The following is an 18893-nucleotide window of genomic DNA, read 5'->3' on the forward strand; positions in this document are numbered from 1 at the left end:
CTTTAAATAACAGACTTACTTTAAAACACACAGACAGAAATCCCTCCATGCAATTTAACATCAGTGATTTTTTTTCATTTTGTTAAATAAATACATAAAGTACCCGACTTAACTTGAGTCACAAATTGGTTTGGATCATTTTCCAGATGTTTAAACTGCTACGGTCAAATTGACCCCTAGAATAAATGGTGTTAGTAAAATTTGAGGGCAACAGGAGGGTTAAATTGAGTTGCATATTAAATTGGGCCTAACAGCTAGGGCGGTCTGAAGCCTTTTATGGTGCATGCACTACTATGGTAATACAATGATTATTATTAACATAGGCTATTCATATATTTATACATCTTATGTTAATGTATAACATACATTTGGAAGGCACATTAAATCCTTCAGCTCAATTGTATTTGTGCATGGCTGCCTCAGTGCCTATAAGCCAGTAAGCCTATCATCAAGGTTGTGTGAATGTATTGATTTATGAATAACTGGAAAGATTATCCAACAATCCCAGACCCTCTGTTGAAGATCTCTCGCCTAATCTACTAATAGGCTACAACAACTCAGGTCCTTATAGAAATAGCCTACCATGTTGTGAGAGCACTTATTAAAAAAGTGTTGTCAGCTAGGATACCTTTAAGTAAGAATATAAATAAGGTACATTTCTTATGACCTTGGAAAGAAAAATATAGGCTAACTATCAAATCTTCCCCAGCAAATTATATTGGTGATTGTCATTGAGATACGTTTTGTGGGCATCGTCATTGTTGTCATGATTAGAGAAAAGGAAAGGCTTTGAGAAATGAGACAAATTGCAGGAGGAGTAAATGTTCCACAGGTGCACAAGCATGAACAATCACATAATAAGATGAAATATGTCCAGAGTGCAACAATAATGAGCCCTGAAGAAAAGCCATCGATTGATAACAAAAGAGACAAAGTAGTTCTGAAAAACACAGAAAGTTAAGCTTCTGCAGAAAAGATAAATAGGTTTACTCTAAGTCAGATGTGACAGGGCGGGGTGAGCGAAGCAAAGGTGAGTCATCATAGTCTTAAGGTAATTAATTCATGCACAAAAATCGCTGCAGAGGAATGGCGTTCATGACGTTTTACTTTTAAACCCTTCCAGCATTGAGGGATATTCTAGTCTTGGATATGTGTCTGCGTGTGTTTTTCCTTGACACATTAGTCAATTTGTTACTTTTCCAGTTACAGCTGTATCTCTGCAGCCTTCCTCATAAGTGTTAGTGAACAGGTGATGGTAGTATTTACCATGACAGCCAATAATGTGAAGCGAACAAGGCATGGATTCAGATTGTGTCTCATCACGTTTACATTTATACACAGAATGGCACAATGCTGCCCCACAGTGAAAAAGTTTATGGGTATGAACGACCAGGACATGGCAGGATATGACATGGATAAAAACAGACATGATGATTAATATGCATGGTTATCATGGAACTTAACAAAAGGAATCTGGTTGAATCCTCTTTGATAGGCTTTGGCAAATGGTTTGGAGTAATTTCAAGAATGAGTAATTTCACTAAACAGACTTAATATAAAGATTGCCTGTTGAGTTTTTTTTAATAGTAATTCTTTCCATCAAAACACTTTGTGTGGCCTTGAAGTCTTACAAACATGTTGAATACATTTCCTACGTCATAAACATCTGCAAAACCTTGAAAAAAGTGTTTTGAAATGAGCATTGATTACACCAGCCTGAACTCCTCTTCTTACTGGTGTCTTTTTTGGAGGGCCACAGTCACTATGCTGTGAATCAGACATGAAAACATCACACACTGTTCTGCAGTGCCATTATTCCCAGAACTGTAAACACAGAAAACCCACTGATCAAACCTGGGAGTGTCACATGTTTAGACATTTGGGAAAGCAAGCATGAATCTGATTTTTTTAAAAACCTTTTTAGTTCATCTTTTTTGTACATTATTGTCTGACATTTTTGTCAAGTTAAATTGTCTTTATATTGATGTTTTTTATAGCTTTCTGTTGTATACAGACTTCTGAGATGATCTGGTGCTTTGCATGTGACATTTTTCAATCCAAAGCCAAAGCAGTTCACTCCATCTGCCACCAGATGGCAACAACATTTAAAGCTGGAGGTAAGCCATCGTTGTACACAGACAGTTAACACAATACTGTACTGTATATACAGCCGAGATCAAAATTAGAGAATACATTATTAATACTCGATTTATTCTGATATATAGTTTTTCTTGTTCAGAATTTGATAGAATATCCACTTGGGCTATACCACCTAGAGTTTTTTTTTTTTAAATAACGAAGCAACTTCAACAACAACAAAAAAAAAAACAGTGAGCAAAATTAGAGAGCAGCAACCGTTGTGTCAGAAGAGAAGATTTAAACAATGTTTTTTAGTTCTATAGGATTCAAAAATGAACAGGAAGTGTAGAGGCCACAGCTTTGAATGACTTCAGCACATCTGCGCCCACAGGACATCAGTAGTTTCTCACACTGCTCTGGTTTGATCTTGGTCCTGTCTTCTTCAGTCTCCTCCACAGATTTTCCAGAGACTCTCTATGGAGTTATGTTATCATTAGAAAACTACATTTTCTTTTTCTGGAAATAACAACAATTAACCTGTTAACAACATCAAAAATGACATCTACATCCAGACACAATGAGATAAATATTTGATTGTCTTGAGATAATGAAATTTCAACAATATCTAGAATCGTAGCTGCACTCTGTTGAGGAATGAAACCCATTTACCCCCTCTCTCTCTTTTATAAGAATAAGGGTCAAAGCAACAGCTCACACACAAGAAAATGACATGTTCTGCAATTAGAAAGTGAGCGGATGCCAGATAAAGAAACAGAGGGTTAGAAAACAGTGGGTAAATACAGCACAGACACAAACATAAACAGTTTTTTGCCCTGTTAGTTCAATAATGGTTAAGGAACACTGAAGAGAGCACATTTCACAAGTGTTTGCATTGCACAATAACAACCAAACTTTTTTTTTAAGAATCATACTCCAAAATTCCCTTCAGGCCCAACTCAAAACAAGCCACTGCATGTGTTTATGCTGCTTGCCACAAAGCCCTCATCTGTCAGGGGAGCTTGGCTTGTGCTTCGAGGCAAAACCGTTTCAATTTTTTTTTCCTTATCCATCTGTTGTCCAATGTCCACTGTAAATGTGCAAGTCAACATTTTTATTGGTTGCAGGCCAGGGAGCTTGACTCTCACTAAACTCTAATTATACCCCAGCTAAATGTTTGTGCGTTTTTTGTTGTGGTTGACTAAATTAACTGCGTTACCACCCAGTTCAGCAGATTTCCAAACAGGCTCTGTAACATAATATAGTAGAAGTGGCATCATAAGAGCCTGGAAAAGCTGACTTCTGTCCTCCTCATGTGTGAAATGTGCTGCTTTGAAGTACAGACAAACTCGGTTACATAACACACAATCCCCCCCCCCCCACACACACACACACACACAACCCCCCACCCCCACATGACTGTAACTAACACCTAGATAAAAACCTGGGGAAATTTCACTGTAAAATAACAAGGGTATGATGCAAACATTCTTCCACAAAACCCAAAACCATCTACTCATCTTCTGAGCTACAGTATGTTATCTAAAGAACACAGCCTTTTGGTAGAGCTAAATAGAGTTGTGGTTGATGAGTAAATTGGAATAAAAATAATAATGCTAGCAGGTTGCGGGTGTTGCACATGTTCATATGTACATATATACATATCTTTACATAATAAATTGTTTTTTGCTGCTATATTAATGTTCTGCATGTCATGTATAGCCCCTTTAACATCTTGACACAAAAGGAAGTACATTACAGAAGTAATGACACCATCTCATGGAATTTTTAATATTACAGTGAATACTTTGATTTTTGTTTGTTTGCATTGTTGCTGTTGTTGTTGTTGTTTGTACCTCTGCCCATGGGGTTGCCTTTGTCAGTCTTTTGTTAACATGTTGCTTTGTTGATGGTGTCGGAGAAGTAATCGCTGAGTTGTGACGATGTCCGCTGTCTAAATTCATGAGCAGGAAACCTTTTGATCTTAGTGACATTTCCTCATCTAAAACGGTCAGGGCAAAGTTACACTTATCAAATGAACTTATCTCTTGACCTTTTTAACATTAAAGTCATAATCCAAAAGATTTGAGATATGTTGTTTCTTGCCGCCTCTTTGGCAGTAATATCTAATTGCAGGCGAGCATGTACTATCAGAGCCCTCCATCGTGTCGCTATGGATGTTGCTCTTTTGTAAACTTTATTTACACACATTCACCTCTCTACTTCCAATCCATCCTCTATAAATCGTCCTCGTAAATCCATACACACACACACACACACACACACACACAAACACACACACACACACACACACACACACACACACACACACACACACAAACACACACACACATACATTCCAATTACACTTCTGCCCTTACTACAAGCCTGACTCAGAAGTTGGAAGTTCTCGATTTCCAATTACAATGAAACGCAGCATCACCGGCAGTGACAAGCTTCACCGGCAGACTAACTGCTGTCATAGCGTCACTAACATGGGGGTATATTTGTATGTAGGGAGGAAATATCGCCGCAGACACAGATATTGGAATAATCAGCAAAGAGGCAACAGGTGCTTTCATTAGTGGGTCATGTGATGATGATGGATAGTAAAATAACAACTAACTTTTTATTTGCATTTTCAAGCTGCAAGCAGGAGAAGAAAATACTGACTTTGGAACTCCTCTGCCTTTCTATTTGTCATCATGACCAGAAATCCTGAAACCCTCTTATACTTCAAAATCAGATTGTTTTCCTCCACGTTTGGTTCTGCTTTTCTCTTTTTCATACACATGCAGTTTACAAATGGATGGTTGCAAAGGAAGTAAATATTAAATCACTATCATTATTCAGTCTACAGCATGTGAGACAACCTTGTCCTAATCTCAGCTGTCGTTTTTTTGTAGTGTCTGCCAAAGTAAAGTTTCTCACACATTGATAAATGACTTCTCATTTATGCATGCAAAGCGACAGCAACGGTGAAGTGATAAAACAACATATCAAATTGTCTGAAAGGAATGCTGAAGACAACCCACTGTATCATCACATGGCCCGAGTCCAATACCTTCGGCAGTGGACCATCATCTCCTGACAAATATTCAATGCCATTAATCCATCAGGATATTTTCGAATATGCAATCATAACCGGGAATGGAAATAACCAGAGCCAACTCTTTAGGGTTTTTTCTTGTTGAAGGTTGCAGGTTGCTTTGCCAAAGGACATTCAGATCTTCTTCTTCTCTTTCATTTTCTACTGTGATCGAACTCACATGCCAAACATGGAGCAAGACCAGAATCACACAAAAAGACTGAGGCAATTAGAGAATAAATCAAATTTATATGAAGTATTTTAAAGACTGGGTGGGAACTGAGAAGATTCATACATTTTCAGATTATTTCTGCAGGGCACAATGCACATTTGAATGATCAGGAGTAAGTGCAGTTAACAACTTAAGTGAGCACAAGTATCCTACAGGCAAAGGAAATGAAAAACGCCTCATTGGGCTTTAGCAGGGTGTTTGGATAAGAGTAAAAGTATAAACATTGAACAGTGCTATCCAATGTACACTCAAGCACTCGGCTCATTAATATCTGTCACAAAGCGCTCAGCCACAGCCCGTTTGGGAGAGGTGGGCTTTTGTAAAGCACGTTTGCACATGTACGAGCACGAGCGTGCGCACGTGTACGAGCAGGAGGACGAGGCCTACGGAAGTTCTGACGTCATTTTATGTGCGCCTGTTCGTACATGGAAAAAAAAAAAGACGGACCATGCATGGACCTTTAAAAAACAATGGCGGCGAAAGGTTCACGTTGGTGTGATGCGGAGGTGCAGTGTTTACTGCAGATTTGGTCGATGAAAATATTCGAAATCAGTCCGACAAGACGCACAAAAACTCAGAGGTCTACGGAAAGATTTGTAAACAAAGCGATGCATCGCAATGACGTCAATCAATGCATGTGATGTGTTACGGCGTGATGACGTATAGGCAGGCAAGAAGCATTCACGCGAGGCCCAGGTAGTGTGAGTACAAGGGGCCTGGCCCGCGGGGGGAGAGGGAGAGGGGGACAAGTACCCTAAAAGCAGGGGGCACGATACGGATGGACAGTGTGAGTGCGCCCTCTGTGACGTCACCCATAGGTTTCTAAAGAGCCATGTGAAGCTCAAGGCCTGCAAACATGTGGAGCGTGTGGGTGAAGCTGAGACGGGCAGAATGGTTGCTGAAGGATGGCATCCAGCTGTTACTCAAAGCAGCCATGCCCTTAAAATAACTTTTGCATAACTTTAAGCCTTAGTATAATTTAAACAGGTAAGTTGAATAAAAAATTCCCCCTCATACAAATCAACTATACAGAAAATAACGCTTTTTTGTACCAGGCTGTTAACGTGTTGATTTCTGCTGTAAAGGTGGCCATTTTAACATGGTGGTCCATGATGAATGACTCACTTTTGGAGCCAGCCTCAAGTGACCATTCAAGGAATAGTTTTTGAGTCTTCTGCGTTGGCTTCATTTTTTTTTCCAGGTTGCCACTTTACCTTATCGGTTGTTGACACATTAATTTCAGATGCACATATATTAATGACTTTATAATAAGGTGACTAATGACTTGTTACTTCCTCATTCCTGCCAACTCCAAGGGTCAAAAGAGGTCTTTCAGGCTGTCATATAAGGTGAGTTTTATTGATTCTGAGATACAGCCTTTATGGGCTTATAAAAACTCACTGTGTGCCATCTGTTGGGAACTTCCACACACAATTAAAAGTAAATGAGCAACAGCAAAACTTTCTCCTTTATACTCTACATCAATTAATGTTCTCTAAAAAATATGCGGCGTTTATGTTTCAAGCTTAAAAAAGCTAACCAGAGACAGTGAAAGCATTTTATCTCAGCATAGAAATAATGCGTAAGAGCTAAATAATTAATATAAAATCATACCCAGAGATAGGATGTCATCTCTGTGCGCATGGCAGTCATGCTTCATATCATCAAATGAAGGTTAGAAATAATTTCACAGGAAATGTACAGGCTAAAAGTATTGGATTTCACTATAACGGCATCCATCATTTTAGAAGAGCGGGTCTCAGTGCTGCGGGCCTAGTTTTGAAAGGACTCCTGAAACTCAACAAACTTTATACCCACATCATGAGGAACGCCCTCAAAGTTTTCTTTTATCTGCAATTTAAATGTTTTATGTCTTTAACATCACAAATAAATCAATATTGGTTGACAGAGATGTCTGATAATGAATGAATGAAAAGGGTAATAGGGTTTGTGGAGAGATGTTGATAATGCTAGTTTGCCTGTTTTATGTAGTAAGTATATTATTTGCACCTATATGTTATCATGGGTAACGTTTAATCAACTCGTATTGTATGTACAAGTATAGCATATGTGATATTGTTATAATTGATTTATTGATATAAATAGATATTTGATGATCCTTCCTTTGATATCGACCCAGTTTGAGAAAAATACACATTTACATTAACACAGAGGATTGGGACTAGATAAGCTTCAACAGTTCCATCTTAGCACAAGAAGTCTGTTGTCCAAGTCTGTTATTCCATCCTTTGTGTTAAATGCTGTTGTTAAGTGCCCGGATTTGCTCTGAAGAACTTTTTGGATAGGAGCTGAGGACAAGTTATGCAAGAATAATGACAGTAATACATTCATCATAATAAATCACTCAACAGCCTTTGACGAATAATTGGAAGACTGAGTATTTCTCAATCTGTAACTATCAGCGTGAGGAGATGTTAAAACCTTTAAGGGTTTTATAGGCCAGTCTCCAATTACAACAACCCCAGGCTACATGGGACTTGATTCTATGGTAGGAAGCATTTCCTACTGTATGTAAACTAAGACCAACTGTGCACTTGTTTTACTTAACATCACAAGTATCTCAAGTTCTCTTTCTATGAACCCCTACATTAGGTGGGGGCACTTAAAAAGCAGCACACACTATTCTCACTATGTCATCATAACACATTGTGTTAGGTTGCGTTAAAAAAAAAGAAAAAAGAGAAATGGGTGCAAAGGTGAGTTGCGTTTATTGAAATACGATCCTGACTGCTGAGTCCTTTATAAGAGCCTCGCCTCGCCTGCTCAGCACAAGGAGAAAAAACATCGGAAGAGTTGGAGGTGAGTAACCTGTAATGTAATATAAAGAGAGACACTGGGCTATCTTTTAATTTGGAGTTTCCTCAATGGTCTGTAATGGGCATTAGTATTCTATCAGATAAGTAAGATTTATCAAATTTGTAGCAGTGTTATTTATTATTTACTATACTCTACTTTATATTGTACGTCAAGATGTAACTTTTCATTTGCGATCTCTTGGCAGGTTTACGTTAAGAATTTAAATGTTGTGCCTTCAAACAAAGAAAGAAAGAAACAGATTTTTAAGTAAGAGCGAAGTTACAGTGAACGGATGTGAATTATTTTTTCACCAGCACATCAAAGGAAGTAGCTTTTTTTTGCTTTTCAAAAGAGCAAAAAAAAATAAAGTAATGAAAACATACATGAATGACCATCAAAAAAATGTTTTAGAATTGTGACTGCTTTATTTATCAGGTGTCAAAATGTCCTGAAATGTAAATAGACTCAAAGAGAATGACATTTGTTTAACAACCAAGAGATGTACAGTAAAAAGGCGAAAGTTGTTACATACATTAGTACATGCAACACATGTACATATACAAAAAGAGAGTGGATCTTAAATATTTGCACAAGGTTCAAGGTTTCTAATGTGATTAGGGAAGGTGCGGGAGGAGCTGAGGTAGTCAGAGAGTGATAAGGTTGATTGGCGGTAAACACTGTAATTCTTTACATCCATCTGGCTTTTTTTCAGAGCTGCAACTACAGACTGCACCATGGGGTTCAACACGCTGTTCTTCCTGCTCACCCTGTCCCTTCTCTGCCTTGCAATGGCACAAAGTAAGTCCCTGTTAAAGAGCAGCCGGTATCTGTCATAGAGGCAGCATGTAGTACACAACAAAGATAAAAAGAGGGTCAATGAGCAGAGGCAGGTTTATTGCCTCACTACCTGCGTGGGCAGATATGACCTCGTTCGGGACCTTGAATCTCATCAATAATCTTTTGATTGATTTATTTAGCTATTGCACAATTTAAAAATTCTATAGGCCGACATACAGCAAGCCACAGTCTCCAGACGCCTTTTATCCTCATTCCTCTTTAGGGAGCGTGTGTGTGTGTGTGTGTGTGTGTGTGTGTGTGTGTGTGTGTGTGTGTGTGTGTGTGTGTGTGTGTGTGTGTGGGAGAGAGAGAGTTTATATGTTTGTGTGTGCTGTAGCACTGGACTTATTGGACTTCTGACTTTACTGTAATGGATTTCTAATTATTCAGCAACCTATGAAGACTGCTGTTTCAAGTATGTGAAAAAAATGACCCTGGGCACTCAAAGACGTGCAGTGGAGTACAGATTGCAGGTGCCAGATGGAGGCTGCAACATCCCTGCTGTGATGTAAGTCCACATGTACAGACACTATTTTTAGAGAGAAAGATTTGTTTTGGATAGATATTTTTAGATTAGATTGTCTATCACGGCTACTCAAAACAAACATCTGTTTGCATCAATTATCCTCTAGCTTCACCATGAAGAGGGGGCGTGAGCTCTGCACAGACCCCAGAGAGAGATGGGTCGAAGAACTGAAGAAGAAGATCGATGGAAAGATGGCCAGAAATGGCCGCAAGAAATCCAACAAGGTGGGCGATATCTGAAGTTTTTTGTTTGTCTATATTTCAGTCCCAACTTGTTTGCCTGTTTGCCTTGTTTGAGAAAAACTCAAACCCTGTGTGTGTATTTCAACCAGCTTCCAGTTGAAATCTTAATTAATATTCTCCAGAAATGAGAGTCTTGACTAGAGTAAAGAAAAATGACATATGATTTTTGAAAACACTTGAAACAATTTGAAATATGTGTGAACTGATGAATTTCTTTGCTCTTTACAGCATCGACGGCCGTACAAAGGCTGAGGGCGACTGCCCAGTCATTTTTTTCTGCGCCTGCCAAATCTTGTCATTAAGCAACATGCTGTTTTATGGAGGTTTTATGGCGTCTTACTGGAAGGCAGTTGAGGAGGCTGGCAAAGGAAATTTTGTAGCATTACTTCTGCTTTCACTTTGCACTAAAATAAAGGTCAACGCTCGGGTAGAATGGCAGCAGCAGGTTGTTGTTCAGTGTCGGACTGCTGACGCTGAATGGCCACCATTCACATATACATGCCGTCTCTAGCATGCTGGCCTTTTAATACATGAGGTATTCAATAAGGTATTCAATCAACGGTGATGGATTGTAAATGATAATAATGATATACAGTATATATACAGTATATGTATAATGTTTAGAGTATTTCTTGTATGATGTGTCCATATATCCATCAAATTCTTGTTTATATGCAAACGTAAATTGTTAAAGGTAAATGTCTTTGAAATGTGTCATAGACAAAAGAAAATCTCTTGTCTTAATTTTTTCTATCCAGTGTGAAAGTCTGTCTTTTCATACATTGTGTGTATAGGTTGTATTATATCTTTCCAATAGAGCATTATGACAATAAACTTACCACTTCCTATTCAGTGTTTTTTAAAAGCGTATGATTATGTTCACATACATTTTCCGGCTCGCCCACTGATATATTGTTTGAATTTGAATAGTTCATTTGAATTTAAACACATTTTTACACTATATTTTCTTAAAACAAGGGACATTATGTTTTAAAAAAAAAAAGAGAAAAGGGTCCTTGCTCATGAATTTTAATCATTTGAGGAAAATACATGGTGTAAGCAAAGTTCAGGGACATTATATCAAGGCATATGGCAGTAACGTTTACCTTAAGGGCAGGTTGAGCTCCCTTAAATGCCTGCACATGACCTCATTTCAAGGTTTCTTTATATGAGCCTGCTTCATCACCTGATGTTATCATCATTAAATATGTGTTGTGCTGGCAGTATTTCACTTTAGAAGTTAAGATACAATTAAAATACGACACAGTTCTATGTAACAAGTAAATATGTACTCTGACCTTACACAAGTGAATTCAATAGCACAGTTTCTACAACAGATCACTGCCATAAAAAGAGACCTTGATCTTGAGTTTTAGACAGCCATTTATAGTAAAATAAGTGACACATTCACCATTCTACACGCTTGTTATATAGAAATTGCTCTGTAAAACAGTTCATGTGAATGTTATTTAGATGATTTAATAATTTTGCACACATTTGCCTTTAAGATGCATACAATTGTATATTGTTCTGCTTCCAATATTCCTTTTTTTCTTTTCCTATCTCATCTTAAAACTTTAAAATTCACAGCCACAGATCGCACAGCTAATTAGATCAAACAATTAACAATTTAGGCCAGTAAAATCCCAAGATTTAAATATTATGAATGCAGCTGAAGTGCAAAACATCTGCAGAACGAGAGCAGGCACATAGTACCTGTTGTGATGTGCTGATTTACAACCATTAGTCTCTGATCTGGTGCTGGATTTACTCATTGATTTACTTCTTTACTCTCTCATTTCCATGGGCTGCTGGGACATGCAGCTGATAAAATCTCAGTATGAGTAATACATTGCGTTTGACTGTGCTGTCTGATTTATGACTTCCCCACATTTTCACTCAATAGCAACGTTCTTACACAGTTCAGGTCTGTGCACTACAGTATATTTATTTTCTGACGTGTGTTGATTCAAGGAAAAGTATGAGCACATCTTAGCTAATGCACAGGTGACTGAGAGTGATGGAAATAAGTTGTTACAGTAAGTAGGGCAATCAACATTAAAAAGGTGAAAATCCTCCAAGTAGGCTGCCAACAATGCCAAAAGGCGACAGTGATAGATATCCTGACAAATGCATAATAATTACCAAGACATTAATGACATATACAATACTGATGGACATGCAAGTAGAGTATGACTAATAGATACAGCACACCACCTCCAGAGGTCAAAGACTTGGGTTGCAGCATGAAAAGGATTTTGGTGCAGAGGCTTTAGTTTCTTCTTGTTTATATCACAACAATGCTGACAATCTTTACTTTTGCATGCTGGGGCAGAAAGAGATGGCTTGTTGGCATCGTGATCAGAAATTTAAGCCCTTTTTCAAAAAGGGGAAAAAACCATGAAAGGAAAATATGACACTGGGAAACAATACGTGTAGAAATCACTTTCCGCTGAAACAAACGTGGTAAAAAAAAACCATTGAGCACAAATAGAGAAAAATGGAAGGAAAAAAGTCATAGCACAGACTTGTTGTTTCCAAGTAGTATCTCTGCCACCTTCATAACTTTGAAATTGATGTTAACAGAAGTCTGTGCAAGTTTGCTGTGACGCCTGCTGGAAGTATAAATCATGACTTTGACTGGAAAGGGCAACAAAAAAGATGAAAGCAGATGAAAAGCCTTGCACACCACAAAGTTATTTGAAAATGACATTATATTTATTGCCATAATATTTTGTACTGTTTAATCTAAGCCCAAAAACTGGTATGCCAGCTAATTTATTTTATTGTATTTGCAGGCTCATAAATAACTTAATAACTAATATTTGACAGCATTATTGTATTTTACAAAGCATGTAGGGAGTTGTTTGTCATTCTGAAAGGTCAGAAAAGGTCAATGTTGAGTTCACTTTCAAAAAATATCTTGAGATCAGAATTAAGATATTTACATCTGAGCCTGCTCTCCATGTGAGTCTGTTCTGAGACCCTTTGTTGAAAGTCTGGCTGTAGCCCACAGCTTCCACAGACCTCCTCTTTTGAATGCAGTGTAGTTAAATCCGGTAAGCCCCACTGATGGGGCTTCTCAAGTCTAGGCTGCTGTTGAGGAGATGGACCTCAGTGATGCCAAGATCTGCACTGGGAACAAATAACCATTCAGCCATTTCCCACCAAATCAAAACAAATGTGACTTTACCATCACAACCATAAGATAAAGGAAGTGAACACACAAAGAGTCTGTTGTGTGGCATTCTGACCGGGCTACATAGTTAAACAGTGACCCAGACACTGACCATGACACCAGACAGACACCAGGCAGACACCAGGCCAGACCGTCTGTACAGACATCCTGATGGACTGTCATGAGTGTTTATTTTCTTTACAGCCATATATACAGTACGTAATGAAATGATGCTATCTTTGAGAACTGTGGTGCATACAACATGCTACATATTATTAGTTAACAAACTAAAAAAAAAATTCAATGTGCAAACAAAGTCAACAGAAAAAAAGTAGTTTACAAAACAGCAACACAGGGCAGTAAGGACACATATAAGACAAAAATTACAGTAAACAGTGTATTTCTACAGCTTAAACTTCTGTTGATGCTGGGCGCTGGCATGTTGGATTGTGAGGTCTGGGCTCAGAGAGATCTCCAAATGGAAACTTGGAAATAGAGACTTTTGAATTCAGCTGGAACACAGCATGAGTATGAAGCTGATGTCCTCAGGCAATTAGCTTTGCTTAGCATAAAGACTGGAGGAAGGGGAAAACAGCTACAGTAGCCTGGCTCCCTCGAAAGCTCAAAAATGCACCAAAGGCAAATAAGCGCATTTTCAAAAATATTGAACTTTTCTTTTTAAGAAATAAACTTACATGATGATACAGACTACAGAGTGGTGTTTGTTTAGCAGGTCATCTGAGCCTGCTCTCCATGTGAGTCTGTTCTGAGACCCTTTGTTGAAAGTCTGGCTGTAGCCCACAGCTTCCACAGACCTCCTCTTTTGAATGCGGTGTAGCAAAATCCGGTAGGCACCACTGATGGGGCTTCTCAAGTCAAGGCTGCTGTTGAGGAGATGGACCTCAGTGATGCCAAGATCTTCCAGCGCTGCCTTCACGTTCAGTTCATCTGAGCTGAGGATGTCAGAATTTTCAACCAGGTGGTAGGGTGTAGGCTTACAAGAAAGGTAGGCCTCGGGGAAGTCAATACCTCTCATCCAGTTGCTGTCCATGATCTGTTTCACAGTGAGGCGATCCACAGGGGCCGGCAACAGGAGGCCCTTAATGATCTCCTTGCATGATCCAAGGACATAAGGAGGAATGTCATAGGAGCCCTGCAGGATACAACACCTAAGCCTGCCTGTGTTATTGGCTTTGAATGGCATGGTGGCAGTCGCCATGAAGTAAAGCAAGATACCAAGAGCCCACATATCTGCATATTGACCAATGTAACCTTTCCCTTTGAACAGCTCAGGGGCTACATAAGGGGGAGAGCCACAGAAGGTGTGAAGAACATTGCCGGAGCAGCAGGACGTGCTGAAACCAAAGTCACCCACTTTAATGCAGTAGGTGTTGGTATAGAAGACATTCTCGGCCTTCAGGTCCCTGTGGATAATATTATTATCATGCTAGGAAAAAGAGAGAAGAAAGAAATGCTTTACATTGTTGTATCACATATGGTTTTCTTAAAAGCTCATTGGAAAGTTAATTAGCTCACCTGCACTGTTTATTTAAGGTATTGGAACATTTAAATGTAAAGCCACAAGTAAAGCTGTATTCTCAGGGGTCATTATTGCCTTGATTTATTAGTCAACACCTCCAGCTCAACCAAGATATTAGGGGTGGATGTGTTTCTTACAGTTTTTCTCAGTCACTTTGGTACATTTCTCGAATCATCTTCGACATTTGCATAACAGTAAGTGCTTTTCTCAAAACACTTCATACAAATAGCAAAACACCATGGATTACCTGCAAAAGCCAGCCTCTTGCTCAAAATCCTTAGTTCATCTCTCAAAAGTAAATATCTGCGCCAATGAACATGTGAGTGCCATCAGAATTACAAGTTCTTGTGTAATTGTGTTCGGATAAGACAGTGAAATTGCTTAGTCATGTTGTCAATACAACGGTGTACTCTGGAGTGGTGTTCTGGTGTAAACTGTGGCTGAAGTTCTGATGACAATTATTGTAAAGTTTAAGTTACATCTTAGTGTTTGCAGGAGATTGATTGCAAGAGCACTGCAAGTCAAGATTCATCCGGGAGCAATTTACCAATTCAGGACAGATTTAGAAAATGTCTAATGGAAATATAAAGAAATAGGCTCGACATATTATGACAACTTGTTCAACCATTTTGCATGTATAGACTTATGCGATGAACTAATGCCTAAATGGTGTGGGGCCGGGACTATTCAACAGAGGCCCATTATAATACATTTCGATCAACATGACAACAGCGACTGATAATGTAAAAAACAGCAGATAATTGTACACACAATCATTTGCATGAATGTACCAAAGCATTTGAAACTTGTTCAAATAAATGAGAAACTACTTTTTTGATGTGCACAAGTGATTTCCATTGTGGTCTGAGAAGTGTGCCAAAGCAGCTGAGATATATTCTGTTACTCCAATATTCTGCACTGAAAATGTCATCTCTCATTTTAAGACAAAATGTACTACTCACAATGTACACCTAAAGGGTGCTGTTGACTCACCATATGTTTGACTGCAGACAGGACCTGAGAAAACACAAGCTTGCTCTCCAGGTCTGAAAGGCGCCCCCCGGTGCTGATGCGGGAGAACAGCTCTCCTCCGCTGGCATACTCCATCACCAGGTAGAGCCTCTTGAACGTCTCCACCACCTCATACAGGCGGACGATGTTTGGGTGAGACAGCTTCTCCATGCAAGAGATTTCTGAGGTAAAAAGCGCTTGCGATCGTTTGCCCAGGCGCACTTTATCCAGGATTTTTACTGCAACTCTTTCTATCAGATGACGACAGATATGGGAAGTGAGGCATCAAGGAATACACACACTTGACCTTTCATCTCTACCTTTTCTATTATTGAATCTTCCTCATGTTAAGAAGCATTGCTTTTACTTCATGTTTTGATCTTTGACTTTTATTAATTCTTACAGAATGTTTGTTTATCCGCATCATCGGCATGTTGCACACAAATTGCTGGCAGAAGACAGTATTGATTAGTGGATGACTGGTTGATGAGATCTCCTTTGACATCTGGAATGACCCCAAACTGGATTTACCTTGTGTAACATGTTGAGCTGAGCTCCCTGAAGTGTCTTCCATGAAATTAATGTGTCTGCATATTCAATTATTTCACGTTCATCTTAGGAGTCCATGGAAACTCTTTGTTCTATTTATTTATTTGCTTTCACAGAAACAACCGGATCTTCTGTGTGTAGTTACAGAGATGTATAGTAAAAGTTTCCTTATATAAGCCATGTACACTCTCCAATGATCATGATGTTTAAATGGAAAATGCGATTTAATACAAATACAACTCTCTCGAAATATAACATTAGCATAAATTTAGGAAATGACAGATTACAAAGAATATCTGAGACAATAATATGACATGAGTAACATTCAGTTTAGGCAAGCTGACATGACCCACTTTTATTGGCAGTGTTTGCAGTGGTGCTTCAAATGTCTTAACTGGGAGAGTTTTCAGAGACGTGTGGCCTTTTTTCTAAACAATTCATCATTATTTTTGACAGATTTATTGCAACAACTATCGCACTTTAATTGTATAAGATATTGGCCTTTAAACCAACTAAACTCCATCATCATGTATTTTCTCATTCTAAAGAATGAACAGAAAATACAACAGTGTGAGAAGCTTGAACATTGTCCTTGTGACTAAAAAGGTTATTTATTTAATCCTTTCCAACAGTTGAGGTGTCAGTCTAGAGCCCTTTATTCTACCTGATCACTGAAGCTGAGAGAATGGGGGTAAAAAATATTGAAACACCCAGAATCTTACCTTTGGTCAGGTCATGTATCCCCAATCTAACATGGGAAAAGTTTCCGGAGCCGATCTCTCCTTTCAGCTCGTAAAGGCCCACCCGCCGTCCAAATGTCAGGTCATCCATCACCCTGTCTGAATGGGTCAGATTATACAAGGCCTTCCCATACGCAGTGAGCTGCGTCACCGCATTCTCCTCTGTCAAGTTCTCCGTCTCCACCTTTTTTCCCACCTTTGGGGACATCAGGGTGAAGATCTCTTCCTGACGTGGGGTTGTCTTCAAGTGAGCCCCTGAGACGGAAAAAGAAGTTGGTGTCATACTTTGTGATGTAGCAGCAATGTTTAAGATACTAAAATTATTATTTACCTATTACCTTCAATATATTTACACAGCATTTATTCAGATGTAAATGTGTCGCTGTGTCTGTACTCACATGTTTTCCTTTTGATGTTCTTCTTACTCCTCTCTATGTTGATGCCATTAGTTTTACTGTTCAAATACATGATTTCTTTCTACACAGGAAGGCTTTTTTTAGATTTAGATTTTTTTTTTTTGGGATCTAGAAATGTAAAAGGTGGAAAATCGCCACAAAACAAAAACTGAAGGAAAAAGTGATCCGAAATGATGTGAGCAGCCTGATGTGAATTACAAACCATCCGCATGCACCAGGAAAAATGCTCTAAGATGATGTTTTTCAGATATCCAACTGTCTGCATGTCCAGATGCCAGATGCTGATGCTCGCCTGCTGTCTCCCTACACTGCAGTATTGTCTCATGCTGTATAATCCACAACTACTGCATGATACCATGTAATCCCAGAGCGTTGGACTCCTCCCATGCAGACAGACAATAGACAGGCTTTACAGAGGCTTCTTTGAGATCCAGACATACGACCTGATGCATGCACTTCAACAGGACACTGATGGGATTATCTCTGCATTGTGCTGGTTATTTGACCATCATTACTGTTAGGGGTCAAGGGACTGAGGAAAGGTTATACCTGCAGTTAAAGTGGTTCAGTTTCCTGTGGTTGGGACATTTAATGAAGGCCTACTGTAAATTACGATGTAATTCAAATGCTGTCATCAAATGTTTTTTTTACTCTGTCAGAGGTGCTGTGTAGTTGAAGGCTGCACTGGGAACAAATAACCTTTCAGTCGTTTCCCACCAAATGAAAACAAATGTGACTTTACCATCACAACCATAAGCTAAAGGAAGTGAACACACAAAGAGTCTGTTAGTGTGGCATTCTGACCGGGCTACATAGTTAAACAGTGACCCAGACACTGACCATGACACCAGGCCAGACCGTCTGTACAGCTGTACAGACATCCTGATGGACTGTCATTCCCGCCAGCCTCTGCTACCCAGACTGGACACGGTGTCTGTCTAAGAATCATCATGCATAAGCTGCATGTCTATGTCGTGAGGGACTCAGTTTAATCCAATCACCACCTCACGTGTGGAGTTGAAATGAAGGGAAGAGAGGCTTCATTCAAAAAGGTGTGTTTGTAAAGGAGGGGGCATTTTCATATTTTTCATTATTATGAAAATACAGTACCATAATGTGTAAGTGGAAACAAAATCGCAGTGTATTATTGATGCTTATTTTAAGGAGGAGTAAGATCTGAATGGGATTTATTGCCAAGTAGGTTTTCACATACAAGGAGTTTGCTTCTGATGTTTGGTGCTTACAATAATCATATTAAGAGTGAAGACCATAATAAAGCAAAGTAGGCAACTTCAACAGTCAAGAGAATAATGATAGAATTGAAAAATATGGAAAGAAATACTATTAAAATACTATAATAAATATTATATTATATTATGTTATGTTATGTTATGTTATGTTATGTTACGTTACGTTACGTTACGTTACGTTACGTTACGTTACGTTACGTTATGTTATGTTATGTTATGTTATGTTATGTTATATGCCATGATTTACAAATCATCCCTTTTTTGTTCACCAAGAAAAAGAAAAATATTACAATATGTTTCCATTTGTCACATCCTTAAAGTGTTCAGAAAAATGTCTGTCTTAATGTTATCAATTCTATAACAACTGGGCAAACTGTATCAGCAGAGGGAG

At 38.7% G+C, this 18893-nt stretch overlaps 2 protein-coding genes across 2 annotated transcripts; one reads left to right on the top strand and one right to left on the bottom strand.

The window, feature by feature from the left end:
• Nucleotides 1-8142: 8142 nt before the first annotated feature.
• On the top strand, nt 8143-10666 carry ccl25a (chemokine (C-C motif) ligand 25a). The gene is made up of 5 exons (XM_083928295.1): nt 8143-8216; nt 8926-9011; nt 9441-9558; nt 9683-9800; nt 10047-10666. Exons 2-5 carry the CDS (start codon nt 8948-8950, stop codon nt 10068-10070), a joined length of 324 nt encoding a protein of 107 aa, XP_083784421.1. The 5' UTR covers nt 8143-8216; nt 8926-8947; the 3' UTR covers nt 10071-10666.
• Nucleotides 10667-13687: 3021 nt separating this feature from the next.
• LOC310957630 (serine/threonine-protein kinase NIM1-like) lies at nt 13688-17304 on the bottom strand (the record flags this gene model as incomplete). Its single annotated transcript, XM_083928281.1, has 4 exons — nt 13688-14443; nt 15530-15798; nt 16819-17091; nt 17235-17304. 4 exons carry the CDS (start codon nt 17302-17304, stop codon nt 13688-13690), a joined length of 1368 nt encoding a protein of 455 aa, XP_083784407.1.
• Nucleotides 17305-18893: the final 1589 nt, after the last annotated feature.

Source organism: Echiichthys vipera, assembly GCF_963691815.1.
Source record: "Echiichthys vipera genome assembly, chromosome: 15".
NCBI lineage: Eukaryota > Metazoa > Chordata > Actinopteri > Perciformes > Trachinidae > Echiichthys > Echiichthys vipera.